This window comes from Carassius carassius, chromosome 2 (assembly GCF_963082965.1).
Source record: "Carassius carassius chromosome 2, fCarCar2.1, whole genome shotgun sequence".
In the NCBI taxonomy this organism is placed as follows: Eukaryota; Metazoa; Chordata; class Actinopteri; order Cypriniformes; family Cyprinidae; genus Carassius; species Carassius carassius.
Window position 1 is genome coordinate 46,410,315 of NC_081756.1, and position 19,037 is coordinate 46,429,351.

The 19,037-nt window shown below is 36.8% G+C and overlaps 2 protein-coding genes across 3 annotated transcripts in view; both read right to left on the bottom strand.

Annotated features, from left to right (window-relative positions):
• The window catches only part of LOC132110822 (Kv channel-interacting protein 4-like), a 224,235-nt gene extending 216,668 nt beyond the window's left edge, over positions 1 to 7,567 (bottom strand). Inside the window, exon 1 of one of the 2 annotated variants that reach the window (XM_059517840.1) lies at positions 7,410 to 7,567. In XM_059517840.1, the coding sequence (XP_059373823.1) occupies positions 7,410 to 7,467 (58 nt within the window). In that variant the 5' untranslated portion in view covers positions 7,468 to 7,567. Of the gene's footprint in view, positions 1 to 7,397 lie in introns of both variants that reach the window. The other variant, XM_059517822.1, reaches the window with a different exon arrangement.
• A 9,320-nt stretch (positions 7,568 to 16,887) lies between these two features.
• LOC132110812 (adhesion G protein-coupled receptor A3-like) overlaps positions 16,888 to 19,037 on the bottom strand; it is a 67,503-nt gene continuing 65,353 nt past the window's right edge. The window contains exon 19 of the mRNA XM_059517790.1: positions 16,888 to 18,689. Coding sequence (XP_059373773.1) covers positions 17,246 to 18,689 — 1,444 coding nt within the window. The 3' untranslated portion in view covers positions 16,888 to 17,245. The remainder of the gene's footprint in view (positions 18,690 to 19,037) is intronic.

A 19,037-nucleotide genomic window follows, 5' to 3' on the forward strand; every position in this document is an offset into this window, starting at 1 on the left:
ATTTTAGTAGGATTTTAGATGACTTTTCTGACTTTAGACCACATGTGTGGTTTTGAGATGGAGAGAATGAAATAGACGTCAATTTCCTAAGGAAAAAGCAAGTGATGACACCAAAACAATGACTTTCACGGCAGCTTACCATTCATTCAGACCACAGCGGACGGATGCTGAAGTGTGTGGTTGAGGAGCCGCTCTCGCTGACATGACACCTGAGTAAGCAAAGACACTGTGAATGTGTGGCATAAACAAGCCTGGAGGGAGCTTCTAAACATGGAAGCGTGTCCGTTCTCCTTTTGGCCCCAGGCGTTCATAAACAAACGCCTTCTGTTCACTCTTCCCAGTGAGTTTATTTGTGATGCGGGCTCTCTCCCCTCCGCCGCTCACGCCTGGCCCCGCTCCGACGGCAGGCAGCCATCCTGGCAGCTGCTTACCGCTCCAGCTCCCGACGGGAAAAACAGAAATTGGCTCCACTACAATCAAAACCTGGTGGAGAAAGCCCGAGAGACCGACGCGAAGTGCTCATGGCAATTAATCCTTGGTTTTCCAAGACTGAAGTGGATTAATATATTGGGGCTCAAAGCTGCAGAAATGTATTTAAGGTGGCAATTCCACAATTTTTAAGAATTCTAGGATTTTGAGGTTGAGTTTATACTTTTTAAGTGCATAGAACAAGTATAATTTTAGTAGCATCGATATCAACATTTTTTTTAAAGAAATAGTTCACCCCAACAATTTTAATTATATTTACTCACCCTCAGGCCATCCATGAGTTTGTTTCTTCATCAGATTTGGAGAAATTTAGCATTCCATAATTTGCTCACCAGTGGATCCTGTGCAGTGAATGGGTGCCGTCAGAATTAGAGTCCAAACAACTGTTAAAAACATCAAAATAATACACTCCAGTCTATGAATGAATGTCGTATGAAATGAAAAGCTTTGTTTTTGTAAGAAACAAATCCATCATTAAGATGTTTGTCATTTCAAACCGTTGCTTTCAGCTAAAATGCGAGTTCTCTCTCCATAATATTGCTTTCTCCAGTGAAAACGTTGTCTCATATGAAACAGGAGAGAAACATGCACAGATCAAGCACCATGTACAATTGAAAACAGCCCAATATTGTTCTAAACCAATACGTGGGTGGATTTTGATCTGAGAGGACAACAGGGGATGGACTTCATCACTGGAGGAAGCATCATTTTAGATTATGGACTCATATTTTAGCCAAAAGCAATAGTTTTAATGTTAAACAACCTAATGATGGATTTGTTTCTTACATACATGCAGCTTTTCACTTCACAAGACATTAATTGATGGACTGGAGTGGTGTGGATTACTTGTGGATTATTGTGACATTTATATCAGCTGTTTGGAATCTCATTCTGACGGCACCCATTCACTGTAATGGTAAAAATTTTTACGTCTATATTCATTTATTTAGTTTTAGTTATTTTAGTATGTATCTGCTCTGATTTTGGAACAAGACTGAGCGTACTACAGTACATAGACTCATACTGGCACTTTTTAGTCTGGCGTATAACCCACTTTTTGAGTCAAAAACATGATTCAGAAATGCATTAACTGTGAAACTGATGTGAACATATGTGTGTGCACTCTGCAGACATCCAAACATCGCTCTGAATTTCAGACATATCACTGCCAACTTCCAAAGCAGGTCTCCACCTCCAGCACATGACAGATTCAGGGCAAAGTATATTCATCACCACCACAGATTACTGCACTGGAGACGGTCCAGCTGGCAGAGCACAACGCTGCCTGTGTGGTCACCATCGCCATCCAGGAAGAAAAGCTTTGCAACCAAACTTTGTGCAATAGAATGAATAAGTTATTAGACCACTTCCTAAACACTAATGACAAATAATTTGTCTCGGTAAGAGCCAATACCATTGTTAAGTGGTAAATAAGGATCTTACTTTGAAAAAGAAGGAATCTGTTAAGTGGCGACCCAAAGAAAGAGTTGATTATTACTGAAAAATAATTAATGTTCACAAATCAAATATGAAAATGTATCAATATAAACATATTACTAAATAAAATTATAAATTAAATAATTATATTTTATTATTGTTCTTTATTGTGGCACCCTTTTATAATTTATTGTTTATTCTTGTGCCTGCATACACACACACTTCCAAAAGTTTAGCATTTTGTTGATCTAATCACACAAATAGGTGTAGGTTAAGCTTCAGTCTTGTACTGTGCACCTTTATTAACATTTATTTTACAGAGACTATAAAACTATGGAAATGCAATGCTGATTATGAACTGTAGGTTGGCAATGTTAAGCCTTTAAAATAAAGATTTTCACAAGTGATATTGCAAAGTCCACCTGGCGAGTCCTTGGTTCCATCCACTAATTATGCAACACAAAAAAGAGAAAAACACACTTAGAAATGGATATTCATTTGCCAAAACTTCTACAGAGGCTGCTAGTCCTAACTAATCAATGTGTGCAATGATGCATACTGTATATAAAGGATGTAAAGGCATTAATAACTGAGGTACAATAGGCAACCAGACCTTTGGCTTCAGATGAAGCCTCATAAAAAAAAAATCTTTAATAATGCTAAAGCAAACACACCTTTTGAGTCATCCACCAAATGCACATAATATAACCATAGCACCTTTTGAAAATGATAAAGCAAAAAAATTAGTCACCTTTCAAACCTCAACATTTGGAAACAAGAGTCTGCTAATTATATGTTTTAGGCATGCATGGCAAATGTACAATACTACTGTTTCATCTACTGCTCTGGATTTTAAATATTCAACATGCTCAGCTTAGCAGTCTCTCACTCTTCTATATGGAAATATGCACTTAACGGTTCAAACCAACAGCAGTTACATATTCAACCAAATGTCCAGCGTTTCCAAAAGTGTGGATTTGAGAAATACAGTATGTAACCTGCAAAGTAAAACTGTCACACACCTAATATTGGCACACACTATCGGCTTATTTGTACCAATTTGCTCTCTCTGCATGACCAAGTGAAAACTAGTTTATGGACTAGTTTACCTAAAAATGTTAATTATCTAAAAATGTACTCACCCCAAGGACATCCAAGATGTACTGTACAGTAGATGAGTTTGTTTCTTCATCAAATTTGGAGAAATATAGCATTGCATCACTTGCTCACCAATGGATGCTCTGCAGTGAATGGGTGCCGTCAGAATGAGAGTCTAAACAGCTGATAAAAACATTACAATAATCCACAAGTAATCCACACCACTCCAGTACATCAGTTAATGTCTTATGAAGTGAAACAAACACATCTTTAAGGCATTTTAACTCTTTCTTAAACAGTTTCTTCTGGTCAAATACGAGTCGATAATCTTTAATAACGCTTCCTCCAGTGATAAAGCCCATTTCCTGTCGTCCTCTCACAGTTTTGAACTGTTTTTTGATCTGTTGATCGGTTCTTGATCGGTGCATTTTCTCTCCCGATTATGACAAGATGACTTTTTCACTAGAGAAAGTATATTATTGATAGAGGACTCATATTTTAGGTTTGAAGTTATAAAGTCTTAATGACAGATTTGCTAACTGATAGACTGGAGTGGTGTGGATTATTGTAATGTTTTTATCAGCTGTTTGGACTCATTCTGACGGCACCCATTCACTGCAAAGCATCCAATGGTGGGCAAGTGATGCAATGCAACATTTCTGATGAAGAGATACAAACTCATCTACATTTTGGATGTTTTGAAGATGAGTAAATATTCATTTTTGGGTCCACTATTACTTTAAGTATGTTCTTTTCTTCAAGTTTCTCAAAGGAATATTTTAATATTTATTCGTCCTGGTGTTATTTCCAATCCGAATGTTATTTTTTTTTTTTTCATAAAACATAAAATGAGAATTTTTTAACAATCTTTATACAGCTCTTTTCCAGCAATCCATATATTTATTCATGTTCACATTCCAAAAAAGTCACAATGTCGCATCATGCCAGGTTTGAAGTCACTGAGGATTAAGAATGTTATGTGACAGCTTCAAAAAGATTCTGTGAAAACGGCTTCCATATCAGTCTGCTCCTCACATGACATTATCACATGGTTCCAGAAGATTCCTATAGTGCAGGAACTGAATAAACCACCTTTATGGTTCATTTATGAATTTTTTTATTTTTTTATTTTTTGATAGATGTTGTCTCTGTGGACTGTTGTTGTATGAAAAAAAAACTCTTTGAAGATTCTTTAAAGAAATTCCTTTTGTGTTCCACAGAAAAGTGAGACTTGAGGGTGAGGCAAAAACAAAAACTTTTTTCAGAATTCATTTAGTTTTCAATGTTGACCACAATTTTCAAATTAAAGCTTGTTTCTACAAGCACTAGTTAACTCATTTACTCTTCAAACAACATCTAATGATGCAGTACAGTTTATCTAAAATATTGTTTAGGGTCATTGTATCTAAATGCTAAAATATTCATAATTATATAGACAAGATAATGGCATCAGAAAATAAGTCACATTCATTTTTATATCCCTCATCCTCATTAACCTTTCCTTAATGCCTGTATTAATGGCATCTTTTCACACAAGATGAATCAGTACCAGCCGTAAGAATTTCAACCCTGAAAGACAAGTTAACCCTTGAAAGCACAACACTTCTCTAACGGCAATAAACCTGTCCGGATGTGGGATTTGGAAGTGTGAATGTTTAGATTCATTTAGGAGAGCAAGTGCATTAATGTCATCTCAGATTCAAGGTTTAAAGACATCTACATCATCGCCCTTGGAAAGAAAATGCTAATTATTCACATATGTTGAGACCAACACTCTGTGTAACAAACTGTTTGTAAAGTAGATGAGTAAATGGAAGCAATTGTGTTGTGTGCTGAATAAAACAATAGTTCGCTTCAATTTAAACAAGCTTTAGGTACTTTATCATTTAATACAGAATAGCATGGAGTCTTAGCAGGACATAAAAATTACTAATGCACAACAAACCATTAGTACAGTTCTTGTTAATGCACAGGAAACATGCATTTTTTTTGCCAACATTTAATGCCAAGAATTCAGTGATCTGTGAGAGCATATTATCCTTTATACTACTCAAGATTATGGGAAATTATCAGTTTTCCACAGTCCTCAATGCACTTGATCACCAACAACATCATATAGCTCATTATATTGCTGTTATTGTAATAACTGCTGTGTGTGCACAATAGTCAACTATATAATAAAGGCAGCTTAGAACTGAAAGACTTTGCATGGGTATTTTTCATGAACTAAGTCAGGGCAGGTTGTCATTTTATAGAATTCAATTGAACTTTTAGCATCACTGCTTGATGAATGATTTTGCACTTAACAGTTGTGTTATTTACATGTTTTGTGAATTATCAGAGCTGGGTAGTAACTAATTACATTTGATTTTGATTATGTAATCAGATTCTAAAAATGAAGTACTTGTTATTTGATTTTAAAATACTCAGTAACTTTTTAATGATAATTTATTATTCACACAATAACAACAAATGATTCATGATTCTCCCTAACTCTTTTCATCTTTATGATTTTCCTCTCTAAAGCAGCCTGCCCGTTATGTGCGTTCAGAAATTCTTCCAGTTTTGCTGACATTCACACAAAATGTTTTTACTTTGATAGTTGTCATTTAACATTTACATTACATTTTTACATTACATTACATTCTTATTTAAAGGTACAGGTTGTATGACCTGCCACTAGAGGGCGCACTACCAAAATAATAACAATCGCGTTGTTTGATGATGCTAAGAAAGAGCGTGGAATGATGGGATTTGTTGTCTTCTACCCAACCGCTGACGGCCATCAATCAGACGATATGAAAACGATTACCACTTGTTCAACAAATATATACACTCGTGTACATTCAAACACAATAATTGGGCATACATAGCAAACGCGAGTTCAACGATTTGCGTGAGTAGATTACATACAAAGTCAATGCAAAGATGCGATCAGACTATGGATCAGACGCGTCCTTGCGCGGGTCTAGAGACACGATGCCCCGTGTTTGGCGCGTATGCCCCATAATACTAATCTTGTTGATCGTTATAATAGCATACATTTTCTGTAAAGATACAAATCAAAACAACTCACCTGTCAAGTAAAACACAAGCAAGATCGGCATGTCTTTCTAGTTGAAGTTTGTCAAGAAGCTCTCTACATCTAGAAAATGCAACACCGATACTGATCCTCGCTCTTTCTCTCCTCTTGTCCCAAACTGTTCTTGGGTCATTTGGTTGGCCCGTACGCTTAAGTTAACGGGAGCTGTCCTTGTCGACAGAACCAGCGGCAGACTGTAAACAGTAATTATGTTCCATAAATAAGTAACACAATCCACCTTAAAATGTGCAAGAAGAAGTAAATAAGGAACTGCTTGAAGCAAGCTAGACACTTCTTCTGCTTTGTCCACGACACTCGTCATGGTTTCTACGTCAGTAAAGGCGGTAACAAAGGGTAACTAACGTCATTGACAGGCGACTACACTGCCCCGTGTCACTGTTTAGAATGGGAATTTTCTCATGATTTACGAGTAGTTGAAAACATTAGAAATATTGTTAGTAATCAGCTGGACAAAATATATAACACTAGCCTAGTGGTTTTTGGATATTTTACTGCAAATATCTTACAAATTGTACCTTTAAATCAATGTGAAGGATGAGTTAAAACAAAAGTAGGCTAATCTGAAAGTAATTTAAAGGTAGTCTAATTATATGACCGAAATTGTGTGTATAGTGGATTACTTTATTGAATACCATTTTTTTCATGTAATTTGTAGTCTACCCAGCACTGTAAATTATAAAGTCTATAAGGTATTTTTTTTTTTTTTGACAGAAGTAGCCTATAATTTATATTAGTATTAATACTTAAGATTGACTTGATATTTAATAGTACAAATCGACTTGATATAAAGCAGTTAATGCTACATTTACAACGAATTCTGATGGCAAAGCCCAGAAGGTGCTGTAAGTACCGGTATTGAGGGTTGGTAGTTTGGTGGAGGATGAGCGAGTTTTTATACGTAGTGTCCGCAGGCAGTGAGTTTCATCCCACCTGCTTGGCTGCTTCAAGTCATTTTATATATTTTTTTATAAACAGACGCTGAAACACTAAAATAAAAAACTAAAATACTCGACAGCGAACAAACAGCGCGTGGCAGTCAATCTAGTTCCTTTGCAAACTATAAACATGATATAGATTTTCATCTACAAGATTGCAGATGCCACGACAATAGAGAAATAATTAAAATCTACCGGCCAAAGTAACAGTTAGCCTAGTGACACGGCGAATAAAGTCCCTTCTCACTCACAGAACGGCAAAAGTACACACATGACCGTCAGCTTGTCAAACTTGCATGCGAAACGTACGTGCACGAGGAACAATAACCATGCACCTTTAGTCCTACCACTCGATGAACTTGACGTGTCCACTCGAACTGAGATGCTGTCGAGTTTCTTCTCCATTGCAATAATAGTGTTTGTTTCCAGTTCTCTCGCCGAGCGTCTCGCGCTTCTGGGGGCAGATTGGGACTGTTGCGCTTCAGCTGATGCTGCCCGATGCAGTCGAGGATGCGCGTCACAGCTCAGGCGCGCTCCCGCTGTCAGTGTTGATTTCTTATGGGCCGTCAACTTTGTAAAAGGGATTTATTTTTTTAATGTTTTGATTGTTTGTCTTCATCCTAAATATATATATATATATATATATATATATATATATATATATATATATATATATATATATATATATATATATATGAACTTGAACTTTTGTTACCCAAGAGTCTCAATAACTCAAAAGTAGCATATCAACCGAGTAAGATAAGGTAAAATATACATTGAAAGTGGCTTATGATTTCGTTCGGTGAACTTCACTTAGGCAAAAATGGATGAGACTTTAAATAATAATGTAAAATTAAACATTATATTAAATATGTTATATATTATAAATACATATAAATATAACACATATTTATATAATTTAATATATCTAATATAATATAAAATATATTACGTAAATATTACATTTAAATATTATATAATATAATATAACTATATTGCTAGTCCGTATTTAATTACAGTTGCACCTACATTTGTAACTATTTAATATATTTAAGGATTATATGATTGCAATAGAATTTATATTATTTAAAATATTTAATATACTATATTGTATAACTATATTGCAATTTAATACATTAAAGTTGTGCAGTTGTGCCCGAAAGTATTTGAACTCTTTAGCAACTCTAAAAATGTACTGTATTAATTATTGCATTAAAAACAAGTCTTTTCGGAGAAATCAATGGGATTTCAGAGATTTCAGTCTACCTCCTGTGGTGTTTCTGCATGAACTGGAGGGGAGCTGATTTCACACATTTAGTAAAAATCCCCTTTGGGCCAGTTCATTAAAAGTGATTTCAATAGTATAAAGTTGAGAAAATGTCAGCATTTCTGTTTGAAATTCTTTATCTAATATGATGAAATTCATACCATGGGTTTCAAGTATCCGAATACATTTTGGAGCGACTGTGTATGGTACGTTCCAACAGTAATATTTACACAGTTCTATTATTTGGATCTGACATGCACACTTTAAGTACTAATATGTACCTTTAAGGTACCAAAATAAACCCTTTAGTTACAAACATTCTGTACCTTTATTTCTGGGAGTGCATGATATAGCACAACTGTTCCACAAGAATTTATACTCAAGAACTGCCAGTACTGAGTACACACTGCCACGCTTGAGCTTGATATACCGTTTCTTGGAAAATGAAGAAGAGTGTATGTATATATATATATATATATATATATATATATATGTGTGTGTGTAAAAACAGCTCAGAATTCAGCAGATGGGATTTGACATTTCTGACAGCTTTTTCGACTGACAATGCCAGGCGTTTACACAAGCTTGGAAATATATTTTCACTAATTTACCAGTGCTGTACTATTTATCTGTAATACTGATATACATCAGAAGAAGAAGGATCCATTTAATATCATTGAAACTGTAATTAACATAATAAATTAAGCATTGGCAATCGACATCCACGACCCAAGCTGTGATAATGAAATGCTGGTGAAAGAAAATGAATAGCTGGTGAAGATGTAGGAGGGTAAAACTCCTCACAGGAGAAATTAAGCATCCACTAGGCTAACTTTATGTCTTTCAGACAAGAGGATAAAGAAGCATATGGCTCCATTTGCTCAATGCAGTAATTCACTGACTCTATCCCACATTTAACTGTACTGTATAGTGGGCGTGTACAGAGATAGCCTGGAGACTGAGATGATAATGTCTCAGCTATCAATTGTGATGAGCTTATGTAACACAGACATCCACATTTGTGTCCACGAGGACTGAGGCATATAAAAAGAATATGGATGTTAATGTAGACATGACCTTGAGGTCAACATGTCTACATGAGACGCATGGTGATGCAAACAGCAGACCTGACATCTTTCGATTAGCATAAGATGTTGTTTCACTCAAACATGCTCATTAACTCTTTCTGTTGTTCTCCAGCACTGGATGTCCTGCAGCTCTGATAGCAACTAGATGAAATTCTGCTACAGATAATTAGCACTAAAAACAACAACAAGAATAATAAATAAAATAAAATAACATAATTCTGAGTTTACATCTCACAATTCAGTTTTTTTCCAGTAATAAAAAAGGTAACTGTGACATTTTATCTCTCAATTCTGACTTTTTTCTCATAACTGCAAGTGTATATCTTACAGTTCTGAAAATGAATAAGTAAATAAATACATACACCACAAGGTCTTGAAACATGTTTTTAAAGTTTAATTTATCTTAAGATCAATGCTGTTCAAATGTAAAAGCCACAAGAGCAATGATCAAATGTCCATCTACATCAAATGCATGTTTATATTGAGATTCATTGTAAAAAAATTAATAAAATGCAATTGCAGAAACATGTTTTGCGTAAACAGCCACTAACTTTGGTTCAAACTAGGGCTATTATAATTAACTAAAACTAAATCCATAAAAAACAACATTTCCACTATTTGAAATAAAACAAATATTAACTAACACTAACCTATTTAAGCTAGTTTTGAAGGAAACATTAATTTATAACTAAAACAAACTAAAACTGAAAAAAATAATACAGATGATATATACGTATATAAACAAACCTAATAAAATCACACAAAACATACAGCAAAACAAACTATTAAAATTATAACAGAAATTCTATGCAAGAAACTAAACATTATTTACAACATTATTACCTGTAATCCAGAAGCTCAGACAAACGCAGATGTCTGAATATTTTCCGCCAACTGGATCTTTTGGAGAGCTTGTTTCAATGATCTGATTCAAATAATTGATTCACGTAATCACACAGTGATGTCACATATATGTAGTTAAATTATTAAAGCATATGTTCAATAAAGATGTGAAAGGAAGATGTTTTACTCTGTGCATGGGCATTCTTAAAATGCATGTCAATGTCTACCGTCGATTTAAAAGTGAAAAAAGCATATATAAGCAACAAAAAATAATATCTGTGGCTCCTGATATTGAGATCTACTGATGAGAAATAATCAGTCTGGGCAAGAAACATTATTTACAACATTGTAACTTTAATCCAGAGCTTCAGTCAAATGGGAAAGTTTGATTCTTTTCTACAAACTGATTCTTTTGGACAGTTCGTTTCAGTAAAACTCGTTTCAAATAACCGATTCACCAGTTAATTTACAAAACCATGCAATAATGTCACGCATACACAATTAAATTATTAAAACAACCAATAAAAATGTGAATAGCAGAGGTTTTACTTTATACATGTATTCTTAAAATGCAAGTCAATGGCTACCGTCACTTTCATAGTCAAAAAAGCACATATACAAAATGAATCCCTGTCGATATCCCTTATGATATATCGAGGTCTTATAATGTGAAATGATTGGTTTAGCGCAAGAAACTGAACATCATTTACAACATCGCACACAACAAATGACAACAAGTATAATGAGTTCTACATCAACTCCAGCATGTTTCATGCTTGTTTTAAACAGGTGGTGACCTAATCCCAGATGCGTACATCTGTGATCACAATCCCATCCCATCATGTGTTTTGGGAGCAAGACCTCCATCATAATGGTGTCAGGTTTGCAGAATTATTGTCTTTGACCCCTGGCTCCTCTTGCGGCACAGTGTTGCTGGATGAAAGACCATTTATCCTCATCATTTATTAATTCCATATACATTCATTTCCCATATCAGATCCATGATCCTGTTCCCTAATCCGCCTCCACATCGGCACCCTGCTTCTGCAAGCCTCAAATCATAATAAAAAAAATCTCAAATCTCTTAAAAAACATCATATTTTCACAGCAAATATGACTCAAGTACAGTATTCACAAGCATCAAGGAGGAGGAGGGTTTCTTATTATATCAGATTACGTCTGCTGTTAAAGTGAAGTGACATTCAGCCAAGTATGGTGACCCATACTCAGAATTTGTGCTCTGCATTTAACCCATCCGAAATGCACACACCCAGAGCAGTGAACACACACACACACTGTGAGCACACACCCAGAGCAGTGGGCAGCCATTTATGCTGCGGCGCCCGGGGAGCAGTTGGGGGTTCGATGCCTTGCTCAAGGGCACCTAAGTCGTGGTATTGAAGGTGGAGAGAGCACTGTACATGCACTCCCCCCACCCACAATTCCTGCCGGCCCGGGACTCGAACTCACAACTTTTCGATTGGGAGTCCGACTCTCTAACCATTAGGCCACGACTTCCCTAAACTGACATCATGTCGTAGTAGTCAGCTGTAGGTAACTGTACATTAATTCCTATGCTTTAGTCAAGCTAATACCATCAGGCACAGATGGAAAAACCTGGAAGATATCAATCTTCATTTTTGATGCAAGCCTTAAACACACTGCCAGATGCTTCTAAAGCATATTTGCCAAAAATCTAAATAATTCAAAGCTATTCTGACATATCCTGATATGCAAAGATATTCTGGCGATTTATATATATATATATATATATATATAGTGCAGACCAAAAGTTTGGACACACCTTCTCATTCAAAGAGTTTTCTTTATTTTCATGACTATGAAAATTGTAGATTCACACTGAAGGCATCAAAACTATGAATTAACACATGTGGAATTATATATGGAATTATATACATAACAAAAAAGTGTGAAACAACTGAAGATATGTCATATTCTAGGTTCTTCAAAGTAGCCACCTTTTGCTTTGATTACTGCTTTGCACACTCTTGGCATTCTCTTGATGAGCTTCAAGAGGTAGTCACCTGAAATGGTCTTCAACAGTCTTGAAGGAGTTCCCCGAGTGATGCTTAGCACTTGTTGGCCCTTTTGCCTTCTGTCTGCGGTCCAGCTCACCCCTAAACCATCTCGATTGGGTTCAGGTCCGGTGACTGTGGAGGCCAGGTCATCTGGCGCAGCACCCCATCACTCTCCTTCTTGGTCAAATAGCCCTTGATGCCTTCAGTGTGAATCTACAATTTGCATAGTCATGAAAATAAAGAAAACTCTTTGAATGAGAAGGTGTGTCCAAACTTTTGGTCTGTACTGTATATATATACATATAATCTCACCAGAATGTATATATATTAAGGATTATTTGATGAACAAAAAGTTCAAAAGAACAGCATTTATTCAAAATAGAAAGTTTATCATTTAACATATCTTTGCTGAATTAATTATTCTCTTAGAAAAAAAACAACAAAAAAAACAACAACATACTGAACCCAAACTTTTGAACGGTAGTGTAAAGTTACAAAATAATATTTATATTAAATAATTTTAAATATTAAAAATAATTTTTAATAAAGGTTATTTTTTAACTTTCTATTCAACAAAGAATTCTGGTTGCAAAAAAAAAAAAAAAGTTGTTTCCAACATTGATGATAAATCAGCATTCTAGAATGATTTCTTAATGATCATGTGACATTGAAGACTGGATTAACGGCAGATGAAAATTAAGTATTGCATCACAGGAATAAATGATATTTTAATGTATATTAAAAAAAACAGTAATTTGACTAATAATTTTACAATATTACAATTTTTCCTGTACAAATAAATGCAGCCTTAATGAGCATAAGAGACTTCTTTCAAAAACACTGAAAACACTTTTCTTCTACAACATTAAATTTTACTGTCCCCAAACTTATATTAAATCTTTCTACATCTACAGTAAGTGTAGTGTCAAAATATTAAGACTTGAAGCACTGCTGTTTTCTAAAGTGCTTACGGGACAGTAGAGAAAGACTACAACTGAACACACAGGTTGGCACGTTGTAGTTTTGTTGGATCATAAGTGCCCCATACATAATTCAAAGCCTTTTCTTAGTGTCACATTCAGGAGGGTCTGGCAATATATATAAATGACTTGAATAAGGCTAATGATCTTAACATCTTTTATAAACGTTTTGACTTGAATTGTGAAACAAGTGTGACCTGCTGCAAAGAGCTATCTATGTCAATACCATGCGACCCAACAAAGGATAGAATAATAATTAACCCGAAATATGTCACTGCAGTTTTTAAAAAGCTGAATAGTAATAAGGCTAGTGGACCTGATGGAATTTCATCTTTTATTTTGAAAACTTTCTCGGATGAGCTAACTCCGGCTTGGTGCCCCTTTTTTCAATTTTCTGTGGATACATGTATTATTCCAACTATCTGGAAGACATCAATTGTCATTCCGTTGCCCAAAAAATCATGCCCACAGCAAAATGATGACTATAGACCAGTGTTGACATTTATAGTGATGAAGTCTTTAGAGCGTATAATGGTTAGTAAATTAAAGAGTGAGGTATAGCATCTTTTGGACCCGTACCAATTTGCCTATATTAATGGCAGGGGTACTGATGATGCTTTAATTACAACTGTACATTCCATCTTAAAGCACTTGGAAAATCCATCAGGTTATGTTCGTTTATTATTTATGGATTTTAGTTCTGCATTTAATTGTATTCTTCAACAGATAATGTTAAGTAGACTACAGCAGATGGAAGTGAACCCCTTCATTATTAAATGGTATGGTTCTTTCTTGACAGAAAGGAAGCAGCAGGTGAGAGTTAACTCCACTCTTTCTGATATGATTAGTGTAAGTACAGGTGCCCCTCAGGGCTGTGTAAGTTCGCCCTTACTTTTTATATTATATACAAATGAATGCAGAACTATCGGTAGGAATAATTTTATTATAAAATTTTCAGATGATACGGCCATACTTAGTTTACCCTACAACAAATCAGACATTGGTATTTCCATACAGGAGATAGAGGAGATGGTTAAGTGGTACAATAAGCATAACTTGCTCCTTAATGTTAATAAAACCAAAGAAATGATTTTTGACCCTAGGTCTATAGGCGATCAAAGCCCTATTATAATTGAAGGAGTACCGTTTGAACAAGTAACAACATATAAACATTTAGGAATTCAATTAGACAAACAGTAGTCAAATCAAGTGGAGTATGTTTCCTCAAGAATATGTCAGCGTCTATATTTCTTGAGGAAACTAAGAGTTCATGGTGTTGACAAGGATATTATGTTAATATTTTATAAGGCAGCTATTGAGTCTATTGTCCGATATGGTAGCTTGGTTGGTAACCTGTCAGTTAAACTAAAATCACAGCTCCAAACATTGATTAAAAGGGCGGGAAAAATTATTGGACGAGTGCCACTCCTAATGAGCTTTTTGAGGAGGCGGTGAGGAAACAAAGTTTAAAAATTACTAATGATCCGAATCATGTCCTCTACAGTGAGTATGAGATGATGACCTCAGGTAGAAGGTACAGGTTACCAAACTGTAGACTGAATAGGTTTAAATTTTCATTTGTACCACTTTCTATTAAAATATTGAATAAGAACAAATAAGGGGTGTGGGTTGGTGATAAATTATGTGTAGGGGATGTATGTTGTGTTATATGTATATTGTGTGCATCTGTTATCCCGAATGCCCAAGACAAATTTCTCCATCAGGAGACAATAAAGGCAAATCAAATCAAATATATCTCTGTCTATGAGAAATATGCTTTTAATATCTCATTAATGAGCTGAAAATGAAGAACATCTCGTCTCTTGTTCATCATTAGGTCAGCTACAACAGATGACGATAATGGATTAGTTCAATAATATTTGAATGAACTGCTCCTGCACGACCTTCACAGAGAAGTTAGAGTTCATGGGCTTAACTGACAGAACACACACTTTAGGACATCTTTCAGGATTACTGTCCGCTGGCGGCAATACTGTGGAAGGGGATTTCTGGGACATGAAGGTGGCATGTCAGCCATGAATCCATCTGGACAAACTCACTTCATCAAGGAAGAATCAACAGCTCCATGTGGTAAAACAAACCATCCCCAAGAGAATCTCCTTTTCATTTATGTAAATAATCTTATCTTTATATGTACCTTTTGCACTCTGTGTAACTGCATATACACACAGTAACATATTTGACCGATTCCCTTTTTCCTAAAAAAATCATTATGCCAAACGATTTAAAAGTTTTCTTTCAATAATTTTATTCTTCAAAAGCAGCCTTTTTTATTTATTAGTTATGGTATCAAGAAAATGTTATAATTTTTTTTTTGACCGATTCATTTTTCTTCCTAGGAAACTATTATGCTAAACTATTTTAATGTTTTGTTTCAAGAATATCAATGCAGACATTTTTATTTAAAAAAAATAATAATAATAATAAAAAATCTACTTTTTACACAATTACTTTTAATTTGTGTATTTTGGAATAAATTAGAATAAAAAAATATCAATGTCATTGAAACATAATTAAGCATCATAATCATACATTCATATTTACATCCTAGACAAGCACTTCCTCAGAGAGAATCAGCTCTGTGTAAAAATCCGTCTGTGTATTATGAAAGCAATAATCTCAATTTTCTTCAATATCTTGAGAAATATTGATATACGGCCCACTTTAGCAAAGAGAAACCCCTGTGGACTTCATTAGTACCACTAAACTCACAAAGTATTAGTTGCTGAAAGAATACGCTAAACGTTGCATTCTGATCCTCTATTTTTAGCTACATGTGTATGTGCGAGTAAAGCATTATTCTATTTTCCTCCACTCGATCCTGTATTACTCTGCCGGGAAGAGCTCGACAGACTTGTGGCAAGTTAGACAAGAAGGGGGTAGGAAAGGTGAGGCTGCACTACAGCAATTATATTCCCATCACCGCTAATGATGACAGGCAGCCCGACCTGAGAGTCAGCCATCAATCACTGCGTGGGCATCGAGCTCTGGAGGCAGTGCCCTACAATTTCGTGCCCATCGAACTGGTTCCAGCAAAGTGGTGAAAACAGGTAGATCTATCAAGACCTGCACCTCAATTAGAGCCTCTATGAAACAGACGCAATGGGACAGTGTGAAATCCCAATTACTCCAACCCACAAGACCTAGAGGAAACTCTCAGATGAACTCACCTTTGAACTCACAGATGAGATGAAGTGGGCTGCGTAAAGATTTTTTTTGTATTATTTGAAGGCTGCAATTTTGTGAAAACACAGAAGATAAGAGATTCAGCCAACATATTCTCAAAGGGCAGTACATCATGCATCCTCGCGTACAAAATGTCAGAATGAAATACAAAATGGGCTTAAAGGACACAAAAATAGACTGACTATGATGCAGCCAAGCAAGAAACTACATGCATTTGCAGGTTTTAATTTTTTTTTATTTTCTTAAAATTTTGCACATAAACATTAAAATGCCAATTCTTTCAGGAACTATTTTTACAAACTGTACCATTCAGATCAAAATACAACAAGCTCCTAGTTACTTGAAACAACAATTCCAAGAGGAATATGTCTGATGAACTCACCTTTGAACTTTGAATTAAGTGGGCTGCATAAAGAGATTTTTTATTATTTGACGGCCACAACTGAACACACTTTTCTTTAACATGGGAACATAAGGATTTCAGCCAACATATACTCAAAGGGCAGCACAGCATGCATCTTCACCTACAAAATAGTGAAATACAAAATGAGCTGAAAGAATACAAAAATAGACTGACTATGATGCAGCCAAGTGGTAAACTATATGCATTTGCAGGTAATTTCTCACATAGTCTTTTAAAACGTGAATTCTTTCAGGAACGGTTTTTAAAAACTGTACCATTCGGATCAAAATCATAAAATTAGAAATTCACAGTTACAGGTAAAAGTCAGATTTGTAGTCTCTGAGAAGGGAAACTCGCTACACAGCAGTTTCATGCTTCCACAATCCAGTCTTAATATTCCCAGAACTCTCCACGTTCAAGGGCGACAGATTTTGTAGCCTCTCGGGATCTTTGGCAGGTCCGTTTTGGCACGCTAAGTTCAACCCATAAGACTTGGGCTGCACCTCCAGTTCAACAGCGAGGGGCTGTTTTAGACAGTCTTTAGTTTGGCTGGTGTCTTCGATCCCCGATCCGTCCCCTCCTCCGACTAAGCCACCATTACTGACGCCATTCCCCACGTTGTTGCTGAGCCAGTGCCCAAAACTGTTACCCAGGCGGACGCCTCCACCTTTGGTGAGATGGCGTGAGCGGCGGGGGACACTGGTGCTGGCGTCGCTGCTGTCCTGCTGAAGTTGGCTCTGCTGGCGCTCCCGGTAAGCCAAATACGCTGCCCGTCGACTGTTACGAGCCTGCAGGCTCTCGTGATGATGGTGGCGCTTGTGCGGAACGCTTTGAACGCTACCCTCCACACTAGTGGGAACGTCGTATGAATACTCGCGCAAAACCGTGAGCCTACTGGCCCGATGTGCTCTTGCACGGTTCTTGTGGTGTCGCCCCAAATGCCCGTTGATGTTAGCATTTCCTGTTCCTGGAAGGTTGTTGTTGTTGACCGAACTGGGGTGGTATTGGACCTCAACAGGTGCGACGTGCATCTTAATCTCATTGTCGACTGAATATTCAGTCAAGCTGTTGTCCAATAACGCCGTCCCATTGGCCGTAGAAGGGGCCGCTTTGCATTGAGCGGCTTCCACTTGCAGATTGGTCAGTTTACAGCCCTGGGTGGAGTTGCGGACGCTCGGTGCGCTCTTATTGGTGCACGAGGATTCAGTGCTGCTGGCTGGACACTTCGCAGTTTCGTCGTTTCCCCTTGCGTTCAAGACGGAGACACTGGCGACAGGCAGCAGCAAGGAATCGACCTCTACAGCAAAGTTTAGGCGAACCAGGCAACAAGCTTGTGACCAATGACGCCGCATGTCCTGACGGTTCACGCAGTGGTGCGCCACAAGAAACGCCCCGAGAGCCAAAGCGGCGGCGCCGAAGAGGCAGGTGAACACCAAATCTGCCGGATGCTCCTGGGACACCGCAAGAGCACCAAACACCCACAGAGCGACATAAAGCGAAAGAGACCCTGCCACGCCGATGAGCTGGGCCACAAATGTATGTTCGTTCTCCAGAGCCGACATCGGGACCGGTTGCGAGGCGGCTGCAGACGAGGACTCCAGGTGGGTTGGTGCGATTTCGGTCGCTTCGGCCACAGAAAGGTGCTGCTGCTCCTCAGACTGTTCCTTGAGCTCGAAGCGGCGCTCGGGGTGCCGGCGGAGCTGAACGAGGATGCTGAGGAAGTACATGCAGTCCACGAAAACGATGAAGGCTGCCGGGCCATAAAACGCACCAAGACTGGGTTCCCATGCCATCCAGCAGCTGAGGAAAGACAACAGGTGTTTTTTAAAGTCTACAGAATTAAACATATTTAGTTTTTAAGATGCAAGATCTTCCTTTTTTATTTTTGTGTATTTTTTTTTAATACTGATGTTGAACTACTTTACTGCTGTTTTATATTTAAGTAAATCAACGTCTTATTGTCCTACTTGGCAGCATGAAAAACCGAAATGAAATATAAACTGTCCATAAAATACACACACAGAACAGTGCTAGAAACCTCCCATCCCGTTATAAGTCTCTGCAGCTGTTATTCACTTTCCTCCAAAAATGAGCTTTTACATGAAGTATATAGTGTTTTAAAGTTTACACTAGTGTTCTGTGATGCTC